Source organism: Anopheles arabiensis, chromosome 2 (assembly GCF_016920715.1).
Source record: "Anopheles arabiensis isolate DONGOLA chromosome 2, AaraD3, whole genome shotgun sequence".
NCBI classification, from domain to species: Eukaryota; Metazoa; Arthropoda; class Insecta; order Diptera; family Culicidae; genus Anopheles; species Anopheles arabiensis.
Window position 1 is genome coordinate 111,067,306 of NC_053517.1, and position 25,896 is coordinate 111,093,201.

The 25,896-nt window shown below is 49.2% G+C and overlaps 3 protein-coding genes and 1 long non-coding RNA gene across 7 annotated transcripts; 2 read left to right on the forward strand and 2 right to left on the reverse strand.

Moving 5' to 3' along the window:
• Nucleotides 1-111: 111 nt before the first annotated feature.
• LOC120898539 (ras-related GTP-binding protein C) lies at nucleotides 112-2,121 on the reverse strand. The gene is made up of 3 exons (XM_040304531.1): nucleotides 1,785-2,121; nucleotides 903-1,720; nucleotides 112-834 (listed from the first exon to the last, which is right to left on the reverse strand). The coding sequence occupies exons 1-3, from the start codon at nucleotides 1,785-1,787 to the stop codon at nucleotides 513-515; spliced, it is 1,143 nt and encodes a 380-aa protein (XP_040160465.1). The 5' UTR covers nucleotides 1,788-2,121; the 3' UTR covers nucleotides 112-512.
• Nucleotides 2,122-2,659: 538 nt separating this feature from the next.
• On the forward strand, nucleotides 2,660-3,657 carry LOC120898541 (60S ribosomal protein L7-like 1). Its single transcript, XM_040304533.1, has one exon. The coding sequence runs from the start codon at nucleotides 2,765-2,767 to the stop codon at nucleotides 3,533-3,535; it is 771 nt and encodes a 256-aa protein (XP_040160467.1). The 5' UTR covers nucleotides 2,660-2,764; the 3' UTR covers nucleotides 3,536-3,657.
• A 936-nt stretch (nucleotides 3,658-4,593) lies between these two features.
• Nucleotides 4,594-25,806, forward strand: LOC120898217 (phosphatidate phosphatase LPIN3). Of its 4 annotated transcripts, none has more exons than XR_005738631.1 (6): nucleotides 4,594-4,947; nucleotides 18,181-21,178; nucleotides 21,258-21,609; nucleotides 21,680-21,783; nucleotides 22,605-23,384; nucleotides 23,951-24,063. XR_005738631.1 is itself a non-coding variant. In XM_040303761.1 (5 exons), exons 2-5 carry the CDS (start codon nucleotides 18,354-18,356, stop codon nucleotides 24,222-24,224), a joined length of 3,555 nt encoding a protein of 1,184 aa, XP_040159695.1. In that variant the 5' UTR covers nucleotides 12,750-13,491; nucleotides 18,181-18,353; the 3' UTR covers nucleotides 24,225-25,806. The 4 variants fall into 4 exon arrangements, 1 of the variants encoding a protein (XP_040159695.1); XR_005738630.1 differs by lacking the exon at nucleotides 4,594-4,947 and adding an exon at nucleotides 12,748-13,491; XR_005738632.1 differs by lacking the exon at nucleotides 4,594-4,947 and adding an exon at nucleotides 12,748-13,309.
• LOC120898221 lies at nucleotides 7,894-10,257 on the reverse strand. The gene is made up of 3 exons (XR_005738633.1): nucleotides 9,854-10,257; nucleotides 9,333-9,782; nucleotides 7,894-9,264 (listed from the first exon to the last, which is right to left on the reverse strand). It is a non-coding gene; the product is annotated as an uncharacterized LOC120898221 (long non-coding RNA).
• Nucleotides 25,807-25,896: the final 90 nt, after the last annotated feature.

Genomic DNA, 25,896 nt, shown 5'->3' on the forward strand with positions numbered 1-25,896 from the left:
CTGACACTATCCGCTGTGCGCTGTGGAGCTTCGTGGTCGCCTTCGTGTCCGCCACGACGTTGTGCCGACGACGACGTACTTCTTTCGAGAAATGAGTGTAAGCGTGCAAACTACATTTCTTCTCGCTCTTGCGAGATCGCTTTTCATTGCAATTATATAGGACAACTCTTCCAGCCCAAAAAAAAACATACGAATCGAGCTTAACACATGCATACTGAAGGTAACATATAAGCATTACTTTAGGCGTTAGTTTCACTGTCTGCGTGATGCACTTTCTCGCTTTAAAAGGATGTAAACAGTTTCAAAATAAGCATTAGCTTTAAAAAAAAACCCAACAATTTCAAAACATAAACTTCTGCATGAGCCGCTCTAAGCGAAACCTTCGCTCGGTTCAACTTGCACTTTGCACTTATCCCTGAATATCTTCTTGCGTTGCTTTTTTTTACACACAATTTTGCCTTTTAGGAAGTTTAACCACCGTGTGGGGCATAACCACCGTATGTCGCCCCTCCTTAATCCTGGAACCGCTTCATAGAGGATATGACATCCTCTCGGTCGAAATCTCGCAAGTCCTCCAGATTGTCCGAGTCCTGTTCGATGGCCTCCAGCTTCTGGTGCTTGAAGCGTAGCTCAAACACCTGCGTGATCGCTTCCCGGAAGCACAGGAAGTTGTAATCGATCACACCCTGCCGGGAGAAGCTTTCCTCCCGGATGATGCACACCAGGGCAAGGAATTTGTTCACCTCCCTCAGGTACAGCACCGTGCTGTTGTTCATTTTGATAATGCTCGAGCTCTGGTTGTCGAACGCCGGCACATCCGGATTGTCCCGGGAGCTGCAAGCAAAGGGCAAGGGGGTTTAAACAGTTGCATAGAGCGTTCCGATCGAATGCTGCTAACTTACCCATAGATGCAGGAAAGATCAATTACCACATCAATCATGTCGCAGCACAGCTCGTAGCTTTGCATGTCCACCGGCGTTGCATCGGTTGCGATATAGATCTTCGACACCACATCGAACAAGAACGCTTTTTCGATGCCCGAATTGTGGATGAACAGATTCAACAGATTCTCGAGTGCCGCCAGCTGGGGAATTAGCTTTTGCACCACCTTCGAGAACGCCTCAAAGATCGAATGATCGTAGATCGAGGTGAGGTGAAAGTTCAGATGGACACCCTCCAGCCCGGCATCGAGCAGATCGTCCGTCGCCCGGGAGTGTATGTCCCGCTGCGACTCCATCTTAAAGTCATCGCTCACCCCGTCCACCTTGTGGATGAACACCTCAAACTTGATGCGCGGATTGACCTTGTACGCCTTGGTGACGGTTTGGTTCAGCTTCGTCAGTGCCTCGACGTAATCGTCCTGCGCATCGATTACGAACACGAGCGCCCCGCAGCCGCCGAAAATCATGTCCGAGTCGAACGTCGGATCGAAGAAATCTATCTGCCCGGGAAAGTCCCAGATCTGGAACTGCACAAAGCTGTTGTTGTTGATGTCGTCCTTGACGATTTTGTTCGTCGACTCGAGGAAGAGCGTTTCGTTGGGGGACATCTTGTGGAAGACCACCTTCTGGATGGAGCTCTTGCCGGAGCGCCGGAGCCCCATCAGCAGTATTCGAGGCTTATCATCCGAAACCCGGTTCCCGTCACTCTCATGCTCAAAGTCCCCGTACCCAAAGTCCTTCGGAAACGATCCCACCTGTTCTTCCTCATCCTGGTAGCTCTGCAAATGAGATCGACCGTCCGTCGGTTAATGAACGAAATGGAAATTTATGTTCATGACTTACCATTTTCTAGCACGGTATTGTAAGAAGGAATCTGATATTATTTACACAACAAACAGACACAATTAATTAAACCAACACAACACCAATTACGTCGCAAATCCGTACGATCGCCCCCAAGAGTTTTGTCCTTTTTCACTATCGTTTTTTAGGCTTAAAAACCTTTCCGAAATAACCATCAAATAAAAACAAAATTAACAAGCATTTACACACGATTTACTTCACAGAACATTTGGTTTTACGAGGAATTATGCGATATTTGTTCTATTGTTTCTTTCTTATCAGTGTGTTTTGATTTTGTTGCGCTGTCAAATCTGTCCCGTGCCCGGACAACATATCGAGGGTTTTTGACGTTTCAAAATCGCTGCTTCTCGTTCATTTTCTCTACCCGCCCTTTACTTGCCCCCCTCTCCTACTTTCATTCGAACGCTTCAGCCACCTTTGTACATGTGTCTTTCGTTGTGTTGGTGACAATTTACGCGCATCACATATCGAGGAGGATAGGTTCTCGCTCGTTGCGTCATGCCATCTCTTTCGCGCATGTGGACGAATGGAAAATGTAAACAAACTTAGTGGTATAAAGAGCATTATGTTTAGTTTTTTTACATGAAAAAGAACCGGCTTTGCTTGATTTCCTCAGCGTCAAGGTCATCAGCAAATGAAGACTGTTATGGGACTATACACTGGGACTATAAAAGGCCTTCTTGAACCCTCAAACCCCCTCTCAATGACTTTTAAAAACGCTCGCCAAAGAACGAAACACCCTCGCTGCCGAGCTCACAAAACCCGGTTTTTGAACGGTTTGGCGGGTGCAGATTTTTCGTTTACGAGGTGAGGTTTGAAACTTGTCGAAAACGCCACTGTCACTTGTCGGATGATTTGTTTTGATCGATCCGCCTTCATTGTTTGTGTGCTGAAGCCGAAACCACGTGGAAAGCAAGCCGCTGCGTTGTTTTGTGCCGAAAACCGTGAAAAAATCAACCATGGAACAGTACACCGTACCCAACAAACTCCCGTCGGTGGAGGTGAACGTGCTTTCGCACTGGAAAGGACGCCTGCGACGTTTGGCTCAGCGCACGGAACCGCACGCACAGCCCAAGAAGAAGCGTACCTCTTTCCGAAAGGTAATCTCGTTCGTGTCCAATGCCCGTCTCGCGGAGCGTGATGCGAAACGCATCAAACGCAACTTCCTGAAGCACGGCGTAGTGCCGAGACGTACGACCGAGTACAAAGCAAACGAGCTGGTGCTAGTGTTGCGCCACCGTGGCAAGAAGCTAATCCCCAACAAGGAGGTGATGAAGACGTTCGTCCGGCTGGGCTTACAGCACCAGCGTTCGGCTACACTGCACCGCCTGACGCCGGAGATCATCGCACAGCTGAAGGTGGTGGAGCCGTTTGTCATCTGGGGCTATCCCAACATCAGCGTAGTCCGGGAGCTGCTGTACAAGTACGTCCGACTGCGCTGCCGCCAGACCGGCGTCGAATCGAAGAAGCCTGTGCCGCTGACGTCGAACAAGCAGGTAGAGGATCTGTTCGGCTCGATCGGTATGCTGTGCGTGGATGATTTGGTGCACGAAATCATGACGGTCGGGCCGCACTTCGATGCCATCCGGGAAACGCTGCGAAGTTTCATGCTGAAAGACCCCGCCGGTGGATGGAAAAACCCACAGCACAAGGGAAAGCTGCGATCGATCGGTGGAGAGGCCGGTTTCCGGGGTGACGCTATTAATGATCTGTTCCGGAAAATCCTTTAATGGAAAAAAGCGAAGGATTTAGACTGGTATCATATTATTAATAGGGGAATCGTACAATTTTGGGGAAACTGAGCGATGTATGGGAGTCACAAAACTGAAATAAAAGATGTGTTTATACATAGCTACTGCGTTGTATGATCAATTGGGTGTTTGTTTAGAATGAGGTTGAGTTATTCACAGCTTCCAATTTGATGTCTGATAGGACGTGTGTGTGTGTACAATTCAATAACAGTTCCTGCTCAGTGACCGTGTCCGAATAAACAATCCGAACAATAGCTTTTTCCACTTCATATTCAAACATTCCTTTTTTTGGGCACTCACATTGTTCGTCCGTGATTAGCTTTTTATGCTGCTAACTCCCTATATATAGCCCCGCATACAAAATCAAACCAGCACAACCACTTGGGAATACCGCTGAACCACTGCGCTTAATATCAAATTTTCCAGCAACATGTTCAACCGAAAGTTCGTGGTCGTTCTTGCCGTCTTAGCCATGCTGGTTACGTTCATTTTAGCTGCACCTCAGAACGAGTAAGTAAAGGAGCATAAATTGGTTCTATTGAAGGCATCGCAACTTTATAACGTTATGAACTTTCGCAGCGAGGAATCAATCCGATTCGGAGGAGCTGCACCTGGAAACGACCCTGCCCAAATGGATCATGAAAATAATGGTGCGGATATGGTTCAGGAACATATTCCAGAAGACCAGGAGATACCCACCGATGTGCTTCTTTGAGTTGTCGTTTAAACTCTTTTGAAATAGTTTACGTTGCGAGTGACTTACAGTTTACGTTTGCTGCATCTAAGCCAAAGGACAGAGATGAGATTTCAACCATCTAATAAGCTTCAAAATGTTCCATAAATTCAATTGAAATAGAACATCCCGAATAAATCTCTCGTTTATTAAAGAAAACCGCAATTTTGAATCAAATTCCCGCACAATTGACAACACATTCCGAAGCTGGCCGTCAGCTTGACAGACAACACATTTTGACAGCCAGTGTACACGAGCCTTCACGTCTGTATCTGTGTGTGTGTCTGTGTATGTATCGCTGCTGCCTTTTCCTCCGAAAATCAGATGGCTTAATGCAGTGCATGCATTTTTTTCATCGTTCCCGAACCGAGTCAAAAGTGAGACAGGAGACGGCAATTTCCTCGTGCGAAATTGTTCGAAAAGTTGCTGTAGTGTCGGGAAAGTTGTGAAATCGATAAAGGAAAGCACTGCGGAAAAGGTCGAACAGCATTTGTGTGAACGAAAAAGTTGCGTTAGTTTGTCCGAAAATCCGAAAGAGCACGTCGAAAACGGGAAGTGTATGAAATCGGCATCGTTCTAGAAGCAGCATACACATCTCGTCGAGCTGCTGCTTTGGATTTTCACACTCACACCCCCCAGGGAGGTTAGCTTTTAGTTGGTAAGTAGAAGCAAAAAGCACTCAATTTGTTTAGTAAAGGTTGGGAATTTTCCAGAAGTGAATGTAGTAGGAAAATCAATAATCCTCTTGCTGAACATATCAAGAGTGAAGAGCATGCGGTTGCTTCTTCCCCGGCTCGTAAAGCACACGAAAGAGCTTGTGCAAGAGCTAAATATGTCTATTCGATTGATATTATCGATCGCTGTCGTGAGAAATTAGCGGTAAACAAAGAATGGGCCACGCGATTAAGCACGGAGCAGCTGTTGTTTTAGCCACTTTGCGCGTCTTTTGTCCGTCTGTCGCCCCAGGTTGGCGGGTGGTGGGGAGCATAGTTGATTTAGTATTGGTGTGGCCGTCCGTCGTCGTTTCGTCGGTCGGTTTCGATTTCCCCTGAACGTGCGACGCCAGACAAACGCATCACGCCATACCGTCGTACGAGTGGCCTGTTCCCATGCGTAAAGGGTTGGTGAACAGAAGAAGAAAAAGAAAAAAACCCTCCACCCTCCAGAGGTCCAGACCGGTTGAAGACTCCACATCGTACCACATCGTACCACCTCGTACGAGCGTATCGTACGACTTCCTGGATAAATCCTTCGTTGTAATTACCTCTTCCGGGAAGAAAATAGGGTGTGTCGGATGTGTCCTGAGCAGAAAATTCAACCCCCCCCCCTCCCCAGTAGGCTGCAAAAAGAAAAGGAGCAAAATCGATAAAAATGGTTCACTTCCCTTCCCGCCCCAACCCGAATCCTTTCGAAGGTCATCGATCTGTCCCAGGAGGCACACTTCCTTAGCAGAAACAGTCCTTGCGCATCACGCGGCTCTGGCGAAGACGAAGTTCAGCGAACTGTTTCGCGGCCTGGCGGCCTGGCTAGTGGCCGTGAATAAACGCGCGCAGGAGGGGGAAGGTTGGGACCATTTGAATTGCTGATTTTACCGGCAAGCAAAACCAAAGATGCACACTGCGTGAAAACGTGCCTCTGCAGGTTGATGATGACGAAGCGCAGATGATGGGCTTTCGGCTATCGAAAGCAAGCGCGAAGAAGAAAAGTGTTTATTAAGGATGAATTTCGAATCGAAACGGTTGGGAAAAGAAAGAGATGTTATTAGCTGCGAATGAGTCATCGTTCAATTCACGATTATCTCAAATTGCACGAGCAACAACAGTGGCGCATCCACAAAGCCTTGAGGAGAGCCGCAAACCACTTGAACGTGTTATTGAACATAAATTTTCCGTTCGTCCAACTTCCTGCCTTGGTTTGTACGAGAATAGCCAGAGGAAAAGGAGGGAGGAGGTACGTATCGAAACGAATGAAAAGAAGTGCATCGTTTTTTTGTGTGTGTGCTGCTCATGATGTAAACATGGAGGGCAATATAACAAAGATTCTTCTACCCCCTTATGCTGCTACTGTGCCCATGTCGGTCTGGTGCGTGTGGAAATGCAGGAACTAACATGCTCGATCCTGTGTCTGTGCATTCGTGCATCATCAGACAGCCGTGTGTGTATGCAACGAACGGTGGAAAAACGGAAAAGGCCAATAACTACAGCTGCACAATGCTGCTGCTGCTGCTGCTGCTGGGCTGCTTTGGTTGTGGTCGGTCTGCCTGTCTGGTGATGATGACTCACCGGAGAAAACAAAAGTGAATGGTAGAATCCGTCATCCTAGCAGGCGAAGGAGAATTTTGACGTGACGGTTCTCTTTGGCTGTGGATACCACAGAACGTAACGAAGCGTCATATCTCCCCAACAACCCATCGTGATGGTGCGATAATCTTTCGATGTTTTCCAATCGTTCACCGCACCTCTCCAACCATTCAAACACTCACACGAAGTTGGTTCGTGTGCTTTGCGTGCTGCGCGTTCCAAACACACTCAGCACGTGACTACACACGGTTCGACTGATTGGAAGAAGTTATACTGGTGTGCTGCTTATCAGCAAACAAGAATGCCATAACACACAAGTGAGACCTTAAGCACACCAGATCCCTTACTGAAGGTTTTGTGTGTTGTGTGCTGGAGAAGAAGAAGTCAGTGGCGAGAGTCGTGCAACACGCTTTCTAGCCGTCGCGCATGTCAATGAACGTCCATCTCCCCATGGCCGCTATATCGTAGCGTTTTTGGGCGGTGTGCACGATCTTTGGAAAACGTGGTGCAACGCGAGCAAGAACCGGTTCCGGTGCTCTTCGCACCCAACGACACTATCCGACGAACAGTTCTTGATACGCATTGGTCTGTTTGTGACCTTCTTATCCGGCTCCAGGAAGTCGTGTACAACATGTAGTAGTCCCCAAAACCTTCCCGTTTGACGTCATTCGCATGATTTGTATCAACATTATTGCGCTGCTGCAGTGCTCCACAGCCACAGCACAGTCAAACAACGATCGAGTAGATAGATGAAGGTCAGCAAAATGGAGGTCCGGATCAATCGACCGGCGGAGAGATTAGATTACCACCACCACAGAGCATATACGCATGAGGTGTACTCTCTTCCTTCTTTGCCATATTATGCCACTTCGTGGTGGCATCTCCGATTAGGAAATGCGCCAGCCGGTTGTTCCGCGCCGCGATCGTGTGTTGTGCTAGATCGCGCGACTGCATGCCACCACCGCTACTCTTCTGCTGTTTTTCCCCTACATAGACAAAACCACTTTCGCTGACGCGCACCAACAATAACACACGGGGCCCACTTCCCGGGTAGCGAGGCATTGCTTCACGCACACACGTATGCGCCCCCCGTACCTACCGGGTTTGAAAATGGGCTTGAGATTGAGAGGGTTTGGAAGAAGGATGGGTTCGGCTGCGTGGAATGATTTGTTTGTGGCAGAAAACCGGCAGCAACTACGCCGCAACTTTTAGCACCATGTAGCATTAGATGCGGAGCGTGGCGCAGAGCAAAATCGCCACCACCATCGTCATCCGTGTGCCTGCCGCCTTCCCACACCGTGTCTTAGGATCGCGGCATCACGATTCGCCATTGGTTAGCGCCAGAAAGGCACGTCTTCTAGCAATTGTATGGTAGACGTAATAGACGCGTACGTACGGTTGGCGTCGTCGTGCGGCCTGTTTTGGGTTTTGCGAGGAATGTGAGCAAGCTTTGGAGGGATATAAGGAAAGAGTTTATCGGTTGGTCTTTTCAATGTAAAACAACAACGTATGTCCAAGGTGTCTTCTAATACTTATATCTACACAGCTGTGGCACGATGAATATGGACTTTTTCGATACAATTGGTGCAAAGGAGGTTGTTATCATTAGACTAGGTAACAGTAATCAGTAACGAGCATGGTGTTTTTGTCTGTCAATGTCGTAGTCAAATGTATCTAAAACGTGAGCTGTGCCATTATTATCAGTAGCTGCAGCACCCCTTTCAACTAATACCTATCGTCCCAACGTACCGGTACCGTATACAAGCTGGGTGGTTGAAGGGATTGGTCACACCACCACCACCGCACTTCCACCAAGGGGTGAGTACGAGTTGACCTTCGTTCGTTCGTTGCTCGCGCCGCCACTTGTGTGTACCGTCGTCGTCATTCTAGCTTGTTTACGCGTAAAGTGGTCGTGCCCCCAAGGAAAGCATTTTAACGCGAAAAATATCATCCGCCTCCCTTCCATCCCCTTTAAACCACGCCGAGCAGAGGTTGCCGCCGATGTTGCTGTTTAGCAGCAAATTAGATATTTATTCCCCGACCGCGAATTGCGCGGTCGGCCGTGGGGCGCCAACATTGTTGCCGTTGGAGAAGAGAGACGGACGTGTGTGTTGTATATCTTTCAACACTGCGAGTGATTGAGACACACGGCGGCCCAACAACGGTGTGTTTGGTTTGTGGTGTACAAGAAGATGTTGGGAGCCAATAGTCAGTCGGGGGCGGAAGTAAGCTTCATAATCGATCGTTTTCCCGAATGGGCAGCAGAGCTTCTGTTTTTAAAGCTTGTCTGGATAGGGCCGTTCACGATCCTCGTCACGTTTATGGGCAGGTTCAGCGCAGCATTCTTCATTGCTTACAGTTTGCAGTTTGATCGCGGCGTTGTTTACGGTCTCGGGACGTTAGAATCCGGTCCCGCTCTCGTTGCAGTGATGTAGATGATGATGGGGGTGGTGGTGCATCGGCAGTGCGAAAATAGGAAGTATGTCCGAGCGGCACTGTATGTAAATACAACGCATTCCTTGGCACACGAACCATACACACGAGAGAGACGCGCTTATGTCGCCGTACGATCGATGGTTCTATACTGCAAGTCTCTTGCTGAGCAGGCCTTTGTTTATTGAAGTGTGTTTCTGATGCACCAGCTGCCACTTCACTTCCCAACGCAAGAGAGATTCCTTAAACGATAAATCAAATAGAAAAGTTAGCATCAAATTAATTGGCACAAAGTGTGTGGTTATCGTACATAATCTTTCTTGTTCTACGATCACACACCTCTCTCTCCCTCGCACACGTTGTATAACACACTCCGTAAACAAAACAGCAGGGTCAGTAAACATCGCATGATATACGCCAACGCACACTCCATGCGACTTGAGCGTTACTACTTTCCCATGCTGCAAGTGGTTGCCGTTGTTGTTATTGCCGCCACTATTATTGTCCCACTCAAGTGGTGCAAACCAACCACCTCCACCACGCGGTAGTACACGAGGAGCTCGCACTACTAGCTGCTGCTGCTGCTGTTCCGTTTCAGATAGTGAACGGTGAGGGGTAGATCCGTTACATTGTCACGTGTACTGCACGGAGGCAACCTGCTTGTGGTGGGTGTAGAAGAACCGTATTTCTTGCATCAAAACAACCGCATTTGGGGTGGGACGGTTGTGTTTGTTGCTTTTGCCACCTGCCCTGTCCCCTGCTAGTGAATAGATGGATAAACAACAACAACCGTTAGTCCATACGTGAGTGTCGAGGATCGTTCCGAACTACCTTGATGGATGATCGCAGCAAACGCCGCGTGTTCTAGTTGATTGAATTTATTATCGCTGTAGAAGGAAGTTGCAGGAGGCTAATTCCGCCTGCCGGTGTTTGCACCAAACACGTTCAAACATGTGGCAGTGGTTTATATTGATTTTCCCCCCTCCCTGCACTCCCCGCACCGGAAGTGTGGATTAGTAATCGATAGGTCACACGGAGAACTGTTAGTAGAGCGCTTACGACAGGGAATGAATAAATTTGAATACGATTCACCAAGCACGCACACACGCACGCACACGCACGCACGGGCTGGTATGCAAAGTAACCGGCACTGTGGCGCTGCGGGTCTAGCTAGAATTAGATTTGCAACATAACAAACGAAGAAAAGAAGAAGAAAGCTCTACTGCACGACCGTCGTCGACCCCCGGAGAATTTGGGAAGAGAAGTTGTTGACGAGCGCAAATTGCGTATCAAAATTTTGCAAATAGACAAGGGGGTGTCCGGTCAAAGCAGGCCGCGGGGGCAGATTGAGGTGTGCCCGTCGCTATGCCCACCACACGAACACACGCTGTGGTTAGAAACGCCGTCTTAGATACGCCTGAGGAAAAAAAGGTCAATTTAGATTACGCGCACATGTACACGCACGTACACGCATTTGGGGGGAGCCTATGGTGAAGGTGATCGGGTCGGACGGTGTGTGTGGTATTGGATGTGGAAACGATTTTGCAAGCCCCCCACCCTCCACTGTGCCTGCTTCCGACAGACTTTGCATGTCATTCCACATGGCCGCGCTTCCCCTTTTCCTATCTAACCAACGCGGGGTATGATGATATCTTCAGACTCTAACAACCTTCAACAGTCGCCCAACACTTGTCGGGTCAATTGCGCATTTGATTGCGTGACCGACGGTAATGCGTGTTCAAAAGAGATCAGCGTTGTGAGTGGGAGAGACTATCTCCAATAGTCTGAAGAGATGATCTTCTTTTTACAAAATGTCTACCATTTTTTCTGGCATGTGCCCAAACAAAATGGTGGAGTAGGTCATGTGGACAGGAGTGTAAGATGGCCGAAAGGGTGGTTTTGTTGGCCGCCTGTTGCCGCCTCCTTCTCATCAGGATCCTCATTAGAAATGATGGTGCACGTGCCACTTGGAAATTCGTAATCCGTTTGGACGGATTAGGTTGGTTCCCGGTCAGATGCCGGGTTGACCTTGGCGGTGAGTTGTGGTCTGTGAGAGCTGTTCTCGGAAGAAAGATACGTAAACATTCATGCGGCAGCGAACGACGAGACTACTGTTCTGTGTGTTTGTGTGGCAATTATTGTATTTTTAAAATTCTCACACTTCTCCTCAGGGTGGTTTTCTTGAGCGCGAGAGATTCAGATTATTAGTGGCAAATTCATTAAACATGTGTGTTTCATGGGTGTTTCATGTATTTTTCATTCCCGTACACAGGAGGGCGATTGTTTCACGCTTCACATCGGTCAATCACTTGTGCTGCGACCCCGGCTAGAAGCGGTAGCGAAAAACGCGGCCAATATCACGTGTTGCACATGCGGATGAATATGCGCAACAGTAACGCCGCCGCCGCCGCCGCTGTCGTCCTCGTGGTCGTAGTCGTCGCCGCACCCTTTGTGGTGTCATGAGGGTCTGCACGCGCATGGCGTTGGTTTTTCTTCGGGTCGAAACGAGCCGCTTATTGCAGTGAGAATCCATACCGATGCAAACAAATTTGTACGGACCAGGAAGCGCAGATACAACCGCAACCCTGTGTGTGGGTATGTGGCACCATGTTGGGTGGATGAGGAGCCTTTAGAGGACGTCGTTGAATTATGCGTGACTCAGCTTCGGGACGGGGAACATTAGCCTTTCTCACGTTGATCATGTCGTCCATGTGTCTGGCAGGTTGGGAAGGTTGTGCATTCGATTGAAGAAAGTAGATTAAAGCTGTAGACACAACATGCTTCCACTGTAAGCCAATCCTGTTGGCAGCAATCGAACGCCATTTCCGCTTTCCGAGCGGATTAAACACTCTAACATGAGAGAAACAAAACAACACAACCACGTCCCCCGATACAGAAGTAGTTGCCAAAAAGTAGCCCGAATGACTATTTTGGGAATATCCCGTGCAGCAGCAACGGCCGAAGCCGCTAGGTTAAGTTTAGGTTAAGAGAAAGGACGGTAGAAGGCTTCTGGAAAGGCATACAATAATTGTAACTTTACTGCAGAGACTGTAGAGACAAGAATTGTCCACGCTTCAGTGACTCCGAATTCGCCATATTGCCGTGCAGTAGAGAAACAGCACCATAACCATAACAATCCCAACGCCCATGATGCGGAAAACATATTTACCTTTCCACCACAGGCGCGTTATGTTCGTTCTCGATTAAATCAAGCCTCCTTTCCAGTGACAAACAATATTATTGTCCACTGGTGTGGACAATCATCTTCTACACGCCCCGCTGATGACGTTGATGACGATCGTTATGCTTTCGGGGGGTACACTTGATCGTGGACGCACGTAATTACGCGCAAAATTATCTCTACCGTCGGCCGCCCGTTCCGACACACTCAAGGGGTTGTTCCGAGGGAAGGTGGCAAAAGAAGGGGGCTAATGGTCGGGTTGTAGGGTAGTGCGGCTTCTCAAACAGAGCGCGCGCTCGGCTTCTCGTGTGTGCGTACCGTCTTGTAAAGCAACACAGGCATACAATCACACATACCACTACCACAACCACCACGCATCGCGATAATCTCCCTCTCCGCCGCGGCCGTGGCCAAGCATACAAACGCCGCCGTGTGGGCGATGATGGGTGGTGGGGATGTATGACACGACGACACGAACACACCGGCAAGCAAACGCGCTTAGTGTGCGGTCAGTGTTGACGGGTGGTTCGCGGTTCTGTGTCGGCCGCAGCTCCACTCATTCGAAGAACGATCGTAGACCGCGACGGAAGTGTCTTGACTAGTATCAGCTCTCTCGGACGGTTTCATCCCCCCTGAGAGGGAGAAGATAAGTGTTGTGTTCACTTCGCGGTATCCTGGAGGGTGGTTAATTGAACAGCAAAGTAAACTGTAATTTGTTGTAAGATTGCGCACGATCGTTGCTCTTACACAATGTGAACTATTAACGAGAAGGTTGTGCCCTGAACTATTAAGTTGCTGAGGTAAAAGTGAAAGAGACGCTATAATATCCTCATCTCGTGGTGTGTGGTGGGGGACATAAAAGCATAGCAAAAGAGAACCCCCGTCAATAGAGAAGAGTGAAGGCGCTTGTGCTTGTGAGATTGTGTTTGTGAGAGCAAGAAACCTCAAAATCAAAACAAAACCCTACCAAACCATTAGAGATTCTTGTCGCAAGGCGTCTTTCCGTACTACAGCGCTAGAAAGCGTAAGGCTCTTCACCGTCTTCAGCTTCGGTTACGTTTGGAACAAAGAAGAGAGTGCACTGGTGCAGAAGAGTCTAGAAGAAGGTGGGAAAGAGGTTCAACGATCACCCGTACAGCGGAGGTTAAAGAAGCTTCTGTTTTACTCCTATTCCCGTACATACGTGTTGTGAAATGTGTAAATTTGCTCTACTTTTCTGTGCCGTGCTGCTTCTCATCGTTGTGTAGAGCAGAGAGAGACAGAGGGAGAGAGAGAGCATCGTTATCAGGTGAGAATACGTAAGAAAGTGATTATTACTATTCCCATACGTTGGCTGGTGGTGTGAGACGATTTAATTGAAACATTGCGTTACTGATTGGTATTGCTGCGAAAATGTCCGCCCTAGACGATGGTAGTGGAAGCAGCTGCAAAGACCAGCAGCAGCTGCCAAGAAAACGACGCAGAGAAGATGATCTTGCGCCTTGAGTTGGAAACTTATCACTAGACCGGCATCACCAGGCAAACGCCCTTCCGGATTTGTAGCTAGCAGCAGCGATCTTACGATACCTGCCAGCTATGATCGATTTGTGTCCGATCATTTGTTCGTAAAGATCGCTACACAAACAAACTTGCACGCCGTAGCTCAAAGCCGGTGCCCGAATCCGTCGCCAGAGGCCTGGGTTGCGACCGATCAGCAAGAAATAAAACGATTTTTTGGACTAACTTGGTACGACTGCCGCCATTACGTTTGTACTGGTCCGACGATCCGGCATATGTACAGACGTTTCCAAAGAGTGCCATGTCCGGCGAAAGATACGCACACTTGCTGCGTATGATCGTGTTCTGCAATGATCATCACAAGAGCAACTCAACCGACCGTTTTTGTCCAAAATTCAACCACTTGTGGACACTTTACAGTCAAACTTTAAAAAGCACTTCGTACCGACGGAGGAGGAGGACATTGCGGTCGATGAGTCGTTAATACCGGGGCACGCGGTCGCACTGCGTTCAGACAAAAACAACCACAGTACGCGCAGCAAGGGGGCAACAAAGTGTTTAAATTGTGCTGCGGAACAGGATACACCTATGCTCTACGTGTGGTGTGTACGAAGAAGAAAGCGCAAAACGAGAGTACCACAGATGACGTGATCTTGTCTTTGTGTGAAGCCTTGTTCAACGGCGGGCACACGCTGTACACGGACAGTCGATACACGAGCTTAAGCATGGCAACGAAGCTGCATCTAGTAGGCATACTCGATCAGGGTAGGCCAGGAAACCCGCCGGCGGTGGTTTCGAAACAGTAAGCAGCAGGAGAAACGTTTGCAATGGAAAAGAGCAAAAGCATTACCGTTCTGAAGTGGAAAGAAAAGCAGCAGTAGAGGGTGCTACTTTTATCGACGAAGCATTCGTTCGAAATGATGAAAATCGAATGTCGTAGTTCTAGTAAGCGCAAACCGCGGATAGTGATAGATTATAGTCAAGGCAAGACGGCTATCGATTTAGCGGACCGAATGAACGCGTACAGTCTGACCCTTTGTAAGGCTATGCAGTGGTATAGAAAACTGGGCTTTGATCTGCTGCTAAACACGGCCGTGGCGAATGTGTACCTGCTGTACAAGGACGCGACCAACAAACAACAAGTGAGCATTAGCAAATTTCGGAAGGAGTTAACCGTCCATCTTGCGCAGTTTTGTCCGGCGGAGCCTTTCGATCCACTGTCGATAGTGGAGCCAATGATTGGCATCAAGACGCAACACTACTTTGAACGCAAGCCAGGCGTCACACATACAGTGCGACGGTACTGTAAGCAATGCTACGCCGAAAATGTTGCCCGCTTAGGTAGGACGAAGAGCAAAATAGTGACGAAAAAGGTGGCCACTTACTGCAGAAACGGAGAGGGCTAAGATGAATGTAATAATGTTTTGTTTTTTTAGGATTTTGTAACTAGTTGAACGGGACAATTGAATGTTCTATACGGACGGCGGCGTGTTTGTGTTTATCACATGCCGAGACACACGCGACCACATGTCCAACGATAGGAGGAGAGGGCGGGTTCTAGTTGATGACACTGACATCAAACCGAGCGAAACAGGGCCAGGATCATCGCGGTCAGCAAGACGAAGACGACAGAAGAGCTATAGCAAAAGCGGAAACTATTTTTGTCCTTGGCAGAGACGACGGTTTTCGTGTCAGGTTTTGTTTTTTCCGAGATCCCGTCCAATTTCCTTTACTCTACAGTAAACATAACACGACGTCGTGTACCTGGTGTGGTGGCAAACTTTAGCTTAGGGGATTTCAAGAGCGAGCAAGAAGTGCTTTTTTGAAAATGCTTAATATCTCGAACAACCTGGTTGGGACGTTGGCCAAAAATAGGATTTATTACTCAACCCCCCCGTACACCGCTCCATGCCGCACACCCAATTCCCATCAGCATTCAGCAGGCCTAAGATATGATAAATGGGAGGTGGCACGTGTGGTTGCTTTCCTTCTTTTTTCTTAATTCATTTCTAGTTTGAAGAATATTTCAAGGAAGAATTCGCCACAATGCAACACAACAACCAGCTGACGGGTAGTTTCCGGTTGGAATTTCCCTTCCCGTCCTACCAGTCAGTAACCGGAACGGGTTCCAGGTTGTGTACCTCCGCTCGAACAAGCTCCTCCCGTCGCAAGCTCGCTTAATTGTCCATTATTGGCTACTCACCCTGAGGGAACACAAAGAGCGGCGGGATTCATTAACGAAGCTGCTGCCATATTTGCACCTGATTGACGTAACCGCAAACTCCACGCAAGTGGTAGAAACGCAATCAGCTGCATCGAGCAAATGTAAGCGCAACCGGCACTCGACGACGCGCGAGAAGTCCAAAGGTCGGTGTGCGTCGTTCCCCGTTTGCGCTTCTGGAAAACCAGTCATCATCATCGCGGTTTCAGCAGCACACACCAAGCCCGAGATTGGCTAATCGAGAAGCGCGCGAAAGGAGATTGTGTTCTCCAAGCGTCTCTCCGTAGAGACGGAGAAGGAACAAGTTGTTGCACCGTTTGCCCACACTTGAACTGAACCCCCGACCGGTCGGGGTAGTGATTGTGGCGTGGTGTGTTTCGCTGTCAGCTGATCGCGTGAGCTGCCGTTGCCGAAGCCGTTGACCCAAATCCCGAAACATGCGGAGGGAACGAGTTTATTTTCGAGACGGAAAGTTAAACAAGCTGCCTGTGTGTGTCGTCAAACACAAGAACGATGTATAATGATCGATCGACTTAAGGAGAGAGAGAGATAGGTGCTCGGTTTGTACCGGTCATTGATCGGCAGAAGGGGGGGACAGTGTGTAGAATTTGCAAAGCGCGACACAAATTGTTCCGCAAATCAGCAAAATACTGTCCATTCCACCGTTCCACCACCGTTCGCTAACCAAAAACGCGTGCTGCCATTGTGGGGCGCACTATTGCAACGTGCGGACAGATTTAGCTATGCATGATTATTGCTGGCTAATTGCTTTGTGGTTGCTTTGGCTCTTTGTTGCATTTTATTGGCAAACAAAAATGACCCTCCATACGCAGCGGGCTGAAATTACCACCACCACCGCATTTCCATTGTCGAAGGTCTCGGGCGGTGGGGTTTCACTTTTCATGATGTAATTAACGTGTACAGGCCAGCAGCACAGCCCCACACACTGGAGGGAGCCTTAGCCGACCTTAGCCGACATTGCTGTGGACATGTGTGTGTGTGTTGCTAGAACCTCTCGGGAGAGGACAAAGAAAAGCGATCGTTAAGCGGGCACGATAACACAGTGTTTATCGAGGAGAAGAGCCTGCAAGGGTAGAATTATTCCTGCGTCACCATGTCCGCTTGATTGGAAATGGTTCCCGTTACTCAACCCTGCTCCGTTTGGAGCGTTTATTATGAGGAATAGAGGAAAATATGGCACAGCGTGGCAAATCCGCCACGGCATCCCGATCACGACATGATCATTCGACAACGCGAACGCCGTTCAGCTCACCCGTCCATGTTCCCCGCACTCATCTCAGCGAAAGACGTTAGCAATCAATCTCAATTTTCGCTTCTCTCGCACTTGGCCCATCGTCATCAACATCATCACCATCATCGTGCTTCCTCGAGTGGTGGTGAACGAGTTGTGTGCAAATAATTTAATGGCATTTACTGCGCGACACTCTACACATGGGGTTGGTTTGTGGTGGTAGTGATGATCGTTTTTCCCGAGAAGAAGCAATCATCTTCAATGGCCAACACACACGCACACGATCATTTGAAACAGCACACAACTGCCGGGTGAGGAGGACGGGGGAGGGGGCTTTGCGTTGTGCGGATCCGTCGGCGTGAAAAGGCATCAAGTGATTCTAGAGTGGAACATCTCGCTTGAAAAGGGGGTTGATGGGTGATGAGCATAACCACCACCTTCCCCACCGGTCAAGCGTGTGTGCTGCTGACGTCAAATGTAAGCAAAGAAAGCGTTATTGAATCATTTGCCGGTAGAGTAGGGAGCAGTCTGTTAGTCGCCAACGAATGGCAGTCCGTATGGCAGATAGATTTACTCAAAACATCTAGCCTGTTCGATGATGGGACAGTTTTAGGTTGAGTGGCCCAAACGCTGGTTTAAAAATTCGTCAATCTTCCGTTTGATTTCAAGACCCCGAGCGTCCGGAATTCCTTGTGCTGATCTACAAATGTATTTAGCCGTTGATTAAGCTGGTGCGAGCTTGGCGTCTTTATCACCTTTTTGCCGTCCCGCCAATGCTGTGTTCGGTGGCCAAAGGTTAAAGTACAATTGCACCAAGTAATCGGACCACAGCAGGTTGTTGTGTGTCCGTTATCGTCCGTTAACTACTACAACTCATCTCCCCTCGGGGCAGGAATTCACCCACGTATCGACGTTTTTATCTAATCTATGCTGCAGCCCACACTTTGCCCCACTAGATGTGTGTTGTTTATTTCATGATTTTCCTGCTTCTCCGTTTTCAATTCCAGATAGTACACACGGAAGTCTTCGAACGTGGAAGTTACGCTCTCGCAAAGCACTCAGGAATACTGCTTCTACTTAGGACCGAAACACAATTGATCTTTCGGACAAACGTGATTAACACCGATCACACCTTCAAGTTCCTCTTGTGACATACAAAGAAGAAGAAAAAAGCCTCAACATGAATAGCATAGTGAATTTGTTCAGTAATTTTAAGGAGTTCTACAGCGAAATCAACGGTGCCACACTGACCGGTGCCATCGACGTGGTGGTGGTAGAGCAGCCGGACGGTTCGTTCGTAAGCTCGCCGTTTCACGTGCGCTTCGGCAAGCTGGGCGTGCTGCGGAGCCGCGAGAAGGTGGTCGACATAGAGGTGAACGGCGAGCCGGTCGATCTGCAGATGAAGCTGGGCGAGTCGGGTGAAGCGTTCTTCGTGGAGGAATGCGCCGAAGATGACAGTGAGGTGCCGGCGCACATGGCCACCTCCCCCATACCGAGCCACTCGTATCTCAGCAACTACGAAGAGACGGTACAGCAGCGCAACGATGGGCCCGGCGGGCCCATCTTTAAGGCGCTGGAAGCGAACGAAGCAACAGGGGCGGCCGGCGGGCCCGGAGCGGCGTCCGTGGTGGGGCCCACCACCATTGAGGTGGGCGAGGGAGGTGAGGTAATGAAGATGGTGTCGAGCCAAACGGGTGCCGGCGGTGATGGTGAGGAAGAGCTGCTGCCCCGGTTGCGTCGCAACTCGGTCGACCTGTCGAACGAAAATGCCGAGGTGGAGCGGGCGAAATTCGAAAACCAAAGATCCGAGTACAGCCACCGGCGGCACACGGACAATCTTACCAACAGGCCGGACCTGTCGTTGACGAAGAAAGAGTACACCACGCAGAAGCTGCGCCAGGAGCTGAACGCCGCCGCCGAGGCTGCCGAGCAGGAGCAGATCTTTCACATGGAAGGGTTGGACGACGGTGGCCCGCTGGAGGGTGGTGTAGCCGGCGAGGAGCAGCAGTTGATGCACGCTGGTGAGTGGAAGAACAGCACTCCGCTGCCGAGTGGCGCCGGCGACCATCAGCTGGTGGAGGATAAACATTTCAAACCGATCGATGCTCAACCAACCACCGGTCAGGCGACTGAGATCGTTCCCATGGTGATGGCAACGGCACAGCCGTCCGGAGACGGTGGAGCGGCGGACTCCAAATCGAAGAAGAAGCGCAGGAAGAAGTCGCTGATGAAGAAGAAAAATACTCAGCGCAAAAATTCGGCCAGCAGCAGCTCGGGCGCTGGGTCGAACCATTCCGACCCGAACGAGGGCACGGAGACGGACAGCTTGACCGCGTCGCAGGTGACGGTTTCGTCGGCCAGCGGCAGCTCCCTGCCGAAGGAAGACGCAGCTGACGGGGGGGATGTCGATCAGCAGGTGCCGGACGTGAGCAGTCCGCTCAAGAAGGAGGGCAACGACAGTCCGGCACTCGGCAGCACAGCCATGACCTCTAGCCATCATGCCGATCTGGATATTCACTTCTTCAGCGATACGGACATTGGAACGGGCGTCAGTCCGCAGCAGTCGCGCCCGTCCACGCCCATCCAGAGCGATACGGAGTTTGAGATTTCACAGCGCGAGAAACCCGTCTCCGAGGAGGAGCGACTGATGTACGGTAACTCGTGGAACTGGGGCGAACTGCCGACGCAGGTGGAGCCGAAGGCGGGCGATGCGGAAGCGGGCAAGCAGGCGCAGCATAACTCGATGCTGACCGGGCTGATGAGTCTGATGAAGTACAACAACAAGAAGAAGCGCCAGAGCGTCCCGGACGGGATGTATCTGTCCGATCTGGACAAGCTGACCGAGCCGGAGATTGCTCAGCTATACTTTCCGTCGTTCTCGAAGCTGAAGCAGCAGCAGCAGCAGCATCAGGGCAAGCGTGGAAGCGGCGGCAGTGGCGACGATGAAGACCGCGAGAGTGGCAACGGAACGTCGATCCCTCAGAGTCCTACCTCGATGGAAGATGGTCCCGGTGGAAAGGATTCCGACTTCGAGGAGCGGGATCAGCTGCTCAAGAGCGGCGGTGCTGGTACGGTCGATCGTTCGATCGATTCCTTCGCACTCTCGCTGTGTGGTGGACTGAGCGGTGCCGACGACAGTGCCGCCGGACCGACGGACGAGCAGTTCGAGCGCCACCGGCTGCAGTACGACAATGTGCTTTCCGATCCGAGCGTGTTCAAGTCGCCCGATCTGGTCGTGCGTATCAACGGCAAGTACTACAGCTGGGAGGTAGCCTGCCCGCAGGTCATGACCATCCTTGCGTTCCGGTGCGGACTGCCGAACGAGTTTCTGGCTAGCGCGACGAAGCCGAAAGCAGACGATGGCTTGCGGGTGGACGAGAACAAGAAGGGCGAGGAGCAATCGCTGCAACAACAAACGCAGCCGCAACCAATTCAGCAACCGCAGCCTGCTGGCGGCAGTTGGTGGCGCTGGCGTCGGTCGAATGAGTCGAAGCCGCCGGCACCGGCCGGTACGCCGCAGACGCCCATCACACCGACGGCAGCGCCGGAGGAGTCGCCCGATGGTTTGGACATGAAGACGTCCGCCGCAGTGGGCACGCAAACGTCGCGTTCGAACTCGCCCGACGATGAAAGCCACGAAGGAGGCATGGACGCGACGGTACCGACGTACAAGAACGCATCGAAAACGGAGGACGGCTACAATGGGTCGCTGTCGTCGGAGGATTCCGAGCTGGCGATGGAGAAATCCATGTCGGCAGGTGGCATGCTGATCGACAACAGCAGCGAGAAGACGCTGTTCCTGCTCGGTTGCGGCGAAAAGTACCGAAAAACGCTGCGCCTGTCGTCGGAGCGCATCAAGGAGCTGAACCTGCTGGATGGTATGAACGAGATCGAGTTCAGTGTGACGACTGCCTACCAGGGAACGACCCGCTGCAAGTGCTATCTGTTCAAGTGGAAGCACAACGACAAGGTGGTGATCTCCGATATCGATGGCACGATCACCAAGTAAGTGTGCACTGTTTTGTTTTTGCGTGGAAACCAGGGCGCGAATATCTAATCATACCTCGATTGTATCGCGTTTCAGGTCGGACGTTCTCGGTCACATTCTGCCAATGGTCGGCAAATCCTGGGACCAGATCGGTGTGGCGCAGCTGTTCTCGAAGATCGAGGAGAATGGGTACAAAATGCTGTACCTGTCGGCCCGTGCCATCGGGCAGGCGAAGACGACCCGCGGCTATCTGCAGTCGATCCGCCAGGGTGATGTGAAGCTGCCAGACGGGCCGCTGCTGCTCAATCCGACCTCCCTCATGTCGGCGTTCCATCGCGAGGTGATCGAGAAGAAGCCGGAGCAGTTCAAAATCGCCTGTCTGAATGACATCCGCGACCTGTTCCCCGAGCGGAACCCATTCTATGCCGGATACGGTAACAGAATTAATGTGAGTAGTGGTGCGGGTGTGTGCTATGGTTTGGGTGAGGACAATATTAACGTTTTGGATGCGCTTGCAGGATGTTTGGGCGTACCGGGCCGTTGGTATTCCGACGTCGAGAATCTTCACCATCAACCCGAAGGGAGAGCTAAAGCACGAGCTGACGCAAACATTCCAATCGACGTAAGTTTCTCGCTAACACACACACACTTTTTTGGTACAATCTTTTCGCTCACAACACCACAAGCCCATAAATCATTCTCTTAAACACATAAACATACCCACACACACTCACACACTTACACACAGATATTCGTACTCTGTAAAGTTGCACATAGAGGATAGTGTGGCAGGAGCGAGCATATAAGGAGCACAAACAAAGCATGCTTTGCAGCTGAAGCAGATGTGCTTTGAACTGAACGGTCGGGCCTTTACATGTTGCTAATAATGTGCTTTGTTTTCGGATCGGTTGGTGTGTCTTATTATTTGGTGAACAAGTTGTGTGAATTGGATGCGGCGGGCGGGACTGCAGGTTTCAAAATTATTCAATTAACCCCATGGTAATGCACTGATCAGACAGCAATGTACACTTTGGTAGCACGAAAACATTCATTTTCAGATATATTCATGGTACACATATCAGCACACACCATTCATTGGTACATACATTAATTGAGGTTTTCAATGTGAAATCATACACACAAAAACAGCCGGGGATAGATAACAAAACGAAGGATAGAGTTGGTCATACCCTTTTGTTTTTCTCTCTCTGCACGTGGGTACTTATGTTGGATTTTTGTTCTTTTTTATTTTCCATTTACTCTGTACCTCATTTGGTGTACCTGAACAACCCTCCACACCACACCAACGACAAACAACCTAAACACAAACGCGTGCGCGAATCGCTTTTTTGCTTTTCTTGTTGTTCTTGTATCGATCGCGATCGCGCGTGTACATTTTGCTTATAAAAAACAACCCGTAAACACATTTAAACACACGCTTAGATATGCTGGCCAATCGTTGATGGTAAACGATTACTTCCCACGGATTGAACGCGAGTCTCCCGAGTCTGAGTTTTCAGACCGCGACGAGGACGACGACGACTACGACGAGGATGATGACGATGACGACGATGACTACGAGCCGCTGCAATTTGCGATCGAAACGAGCGGCGACGAGCAGCAGCAGCAGCAACAGGAGGAGCAACATCTTCAAAAGCCAACAATAAGAATAAAGCGCTCGCCCAAGTCAGGCTTTGCTGACTATCGTCCATCGGACTGCGACGTGATTATCTTGTAAGAGTAAGGATTAGCCCTCTACTTTACGTTCGCGTTACGCGTAACGCCTATTTATCTCAAACCCAATGTTATTGGGAACGCTTTTCCAATGTAACGTAATGGGCTGATCCTTACTTTTACCAACGGTGTATCCGTCATGTCGCATGTTGCTCTCTAGAGAACAGCTCCTAACACTCCTCGCCCAGCCGATGGAGTTATCTACAGTGCTCTCTATTTTTCTATAAAATATGCAAAAATGTGTGCCATCGCCCCATGCCCCATGGTTTAAATGATCCATACACAAACAATTCCGTCCCCATTCCGTTCAACACGGGAATGTGAATATGGTTTGCTAGTCAGAGGGCATGAAACAGTGGTGCCAGTCAAAATGATCATCACCAAACCCACCCCCCTCCCTCAGTTGGTCGATCTGCACGCCGGCACTTCATAAGAACTTCTAGTGTAGAGAGCTTTCAGCAAACCATTCCGGACATCGAAACCACCGGGGTAAGCATTGTGTCGACGATGGAGATGAGGAGGAGGAGGAGGAAAGTGCTGGTATCCTAACACTTATCTGTAAGGAGGCTACTTCATTATACCCCTCTGCAGCAACACCATCCCATCATTGCTTCATGGTTGTGTAACAAACTCTGCTACTACTTACCTTTCTCTGCTACTCGCCGTACACGCGATATCGAGGTGCTATCGAGTGTGTACGATCGTCTGGCTATATCATCCCCTGCCGTATGAAAACTCTCACTCTCTTTCTCTCGCAAATATCATCGTTTTCATCGTTCCTCCTAGTGCATATAAGAATCCTATATTTACCTGGGTGTATGTGGTGCTTTTATATGTGCTTTCGCATGTGTTGTGTTTGTCGTATCTGTTTAAGGTTGTTCCCAAACTAATGCTCCGAATGAATGTGATCGTAAAGGTGTGATAACAGACGATCACTAGTGCTCACTAAGTCTTGGTGGAACATAAATAATATTCATTTAGTTTTAGTGCCAATCGTATGGAAGAGGGTAGTAACTAATTGGTGTTTTTCCTTCTACTTCTTCTGCTCTTTACAGCTACGCTAACATGGCATACATCGTGGACCAGCTGTACCCGCCGATCAAGCACATCGAAGAGGAAGACAATGAGTACACCAGCTTCAACTACTGGCGCGAGCCGGTTCCCGAGATTGACTTCAATGCTTGTGACATATCCGGTTCCTCGTTGTCATTGTCGGGTGCTGCAGCTGCTTCCGCCACCACCACCACCTACCCAGCACCTATCGGCGGCAAGATCACCCCGACGGCAACGCTGATTCAGCAAGCATTGCCAACCATTCCCGAGAACTGAACCACCACCACCACCAGCGGAGACGGAGGAGAGCGAGAGCAGCACAGACATAACCAAATCCCTCAATCGGTACCGCCAATATATGGGGAATGAAATGACAACACAAAAGAACTACAGGAAAAGACGGTTACAACACACACCTTTCTACATCCCCAACAGAAGTAATAGACACAGTAATAGACAAGGACAGAGAAGAAAAGAGAGAACAAGCTAAGCTAAGAAAGAAACCAATGATTGGTACAATAATACTAATAATAATAATAATAGTAATTGATAATTATAATAATATTCATACACAAGTTTACCCCGTAAGCTTTTGAACGAGTGCGCTTTGAAGTGGTCATGGTCTCTTCTGTTCGCGTTGCTTCCATTTCGCTTTCGGTTGGATTGCTTAATTTGTGGATGAAGAGCAAAAACTAAAACAGCGATTTATAATCCAAAGGAATTGTATAAGCATCATTAGTCTTAAACAGAGGCGCAGGCTTGAGCAGGTGCAGATGATGATAGAACTAGCCAAGAAAGGCAAGAATACTAGTATGCAAAGCATCAGGAACAGGGCAGGAGGGACAGGTGTGAAGGGAGCTCCTACAGAAGAGCAGAAATGGATTAAAGCGCGAGTTAGCTGTGATCGAAAGGTAGTGATAGAACTGAACAACACACAGAGCGGAAGGTCCTACCAGGATGTGCTAAGATGGAGGATATATGGAGGAAGGGAGGAATTTAGTTTAGTAACACAGAATGTACCATTATTGTACTCATCGTTTCCACCGGCACCGGGAAGCGAGCCACACAGAGAGAAAGAGAGGGAGAGATAATGTAGGACACAGAGGGACAACAGTGGAGAGAACGATCAACAGCTTCTAGATAGAGAAAGTTGAAATCGTCCCCGCTGTGAAGTGGAAAGTGTCCTCTATCCTCTGTACGGAGGAAAGTGTGGGTTGGGGTAGCAAAGCAAACAAAAGTATGTGATAATTTTTTCTATTTATTTTGCTCTTTTGTTTTTTTTAGCATTTCTTAGCGAGTTTCTTTATTATTATTTTTTTAAACTCTAAATAGTATCTAATTTATCGCTTAAAGAATGTTTACAAGCGCAGGAGTGTGTGAAGCGTTGAACCGCGAACGACGAATGCATTAGAGGAGGAAACGGAAGCAGAAAAAGACAGATCGACATCACAAGACTGTGGGTGTGTGTCGTAGAAGCAGAAAGAGTGGAAGAAACGGATCGGTATTTAGAAGAACACTGCTGCTGAGGCATGAATAGCGACCGAGCAAATTTCAGCTCGCTCCCCTGGCGTTATTGTGACCGTTTTTAGTTCCGTTGGTTTTATTTCAAAGTTTTTCGTTACCTTTACTTTTAGGAATAAAAAATATACTGATGTGATTGGGTTGGATTAAAGCAAGGATCCGCCTGCACAAAGCGAATTTATTTTTTCTTTTCTTATGCGAATTTTTGATTTGCTGTAATTGCCGTACCGTGAATGATTATTGTGAGTACCACAGTGTGTAAGGTGTAATCGTTGCTTGCAAGCGCGTGCGAGTGATTTGAACAAGCTACAATGCAAATAAATCATATCCATCATGATGTCGGGGTTGTTATTTTTAAACATTCAACAACACTTCAATCCGAAATATCCTCCATTAAACGATACAGGCCGGTCTCGTAGTACAGTCG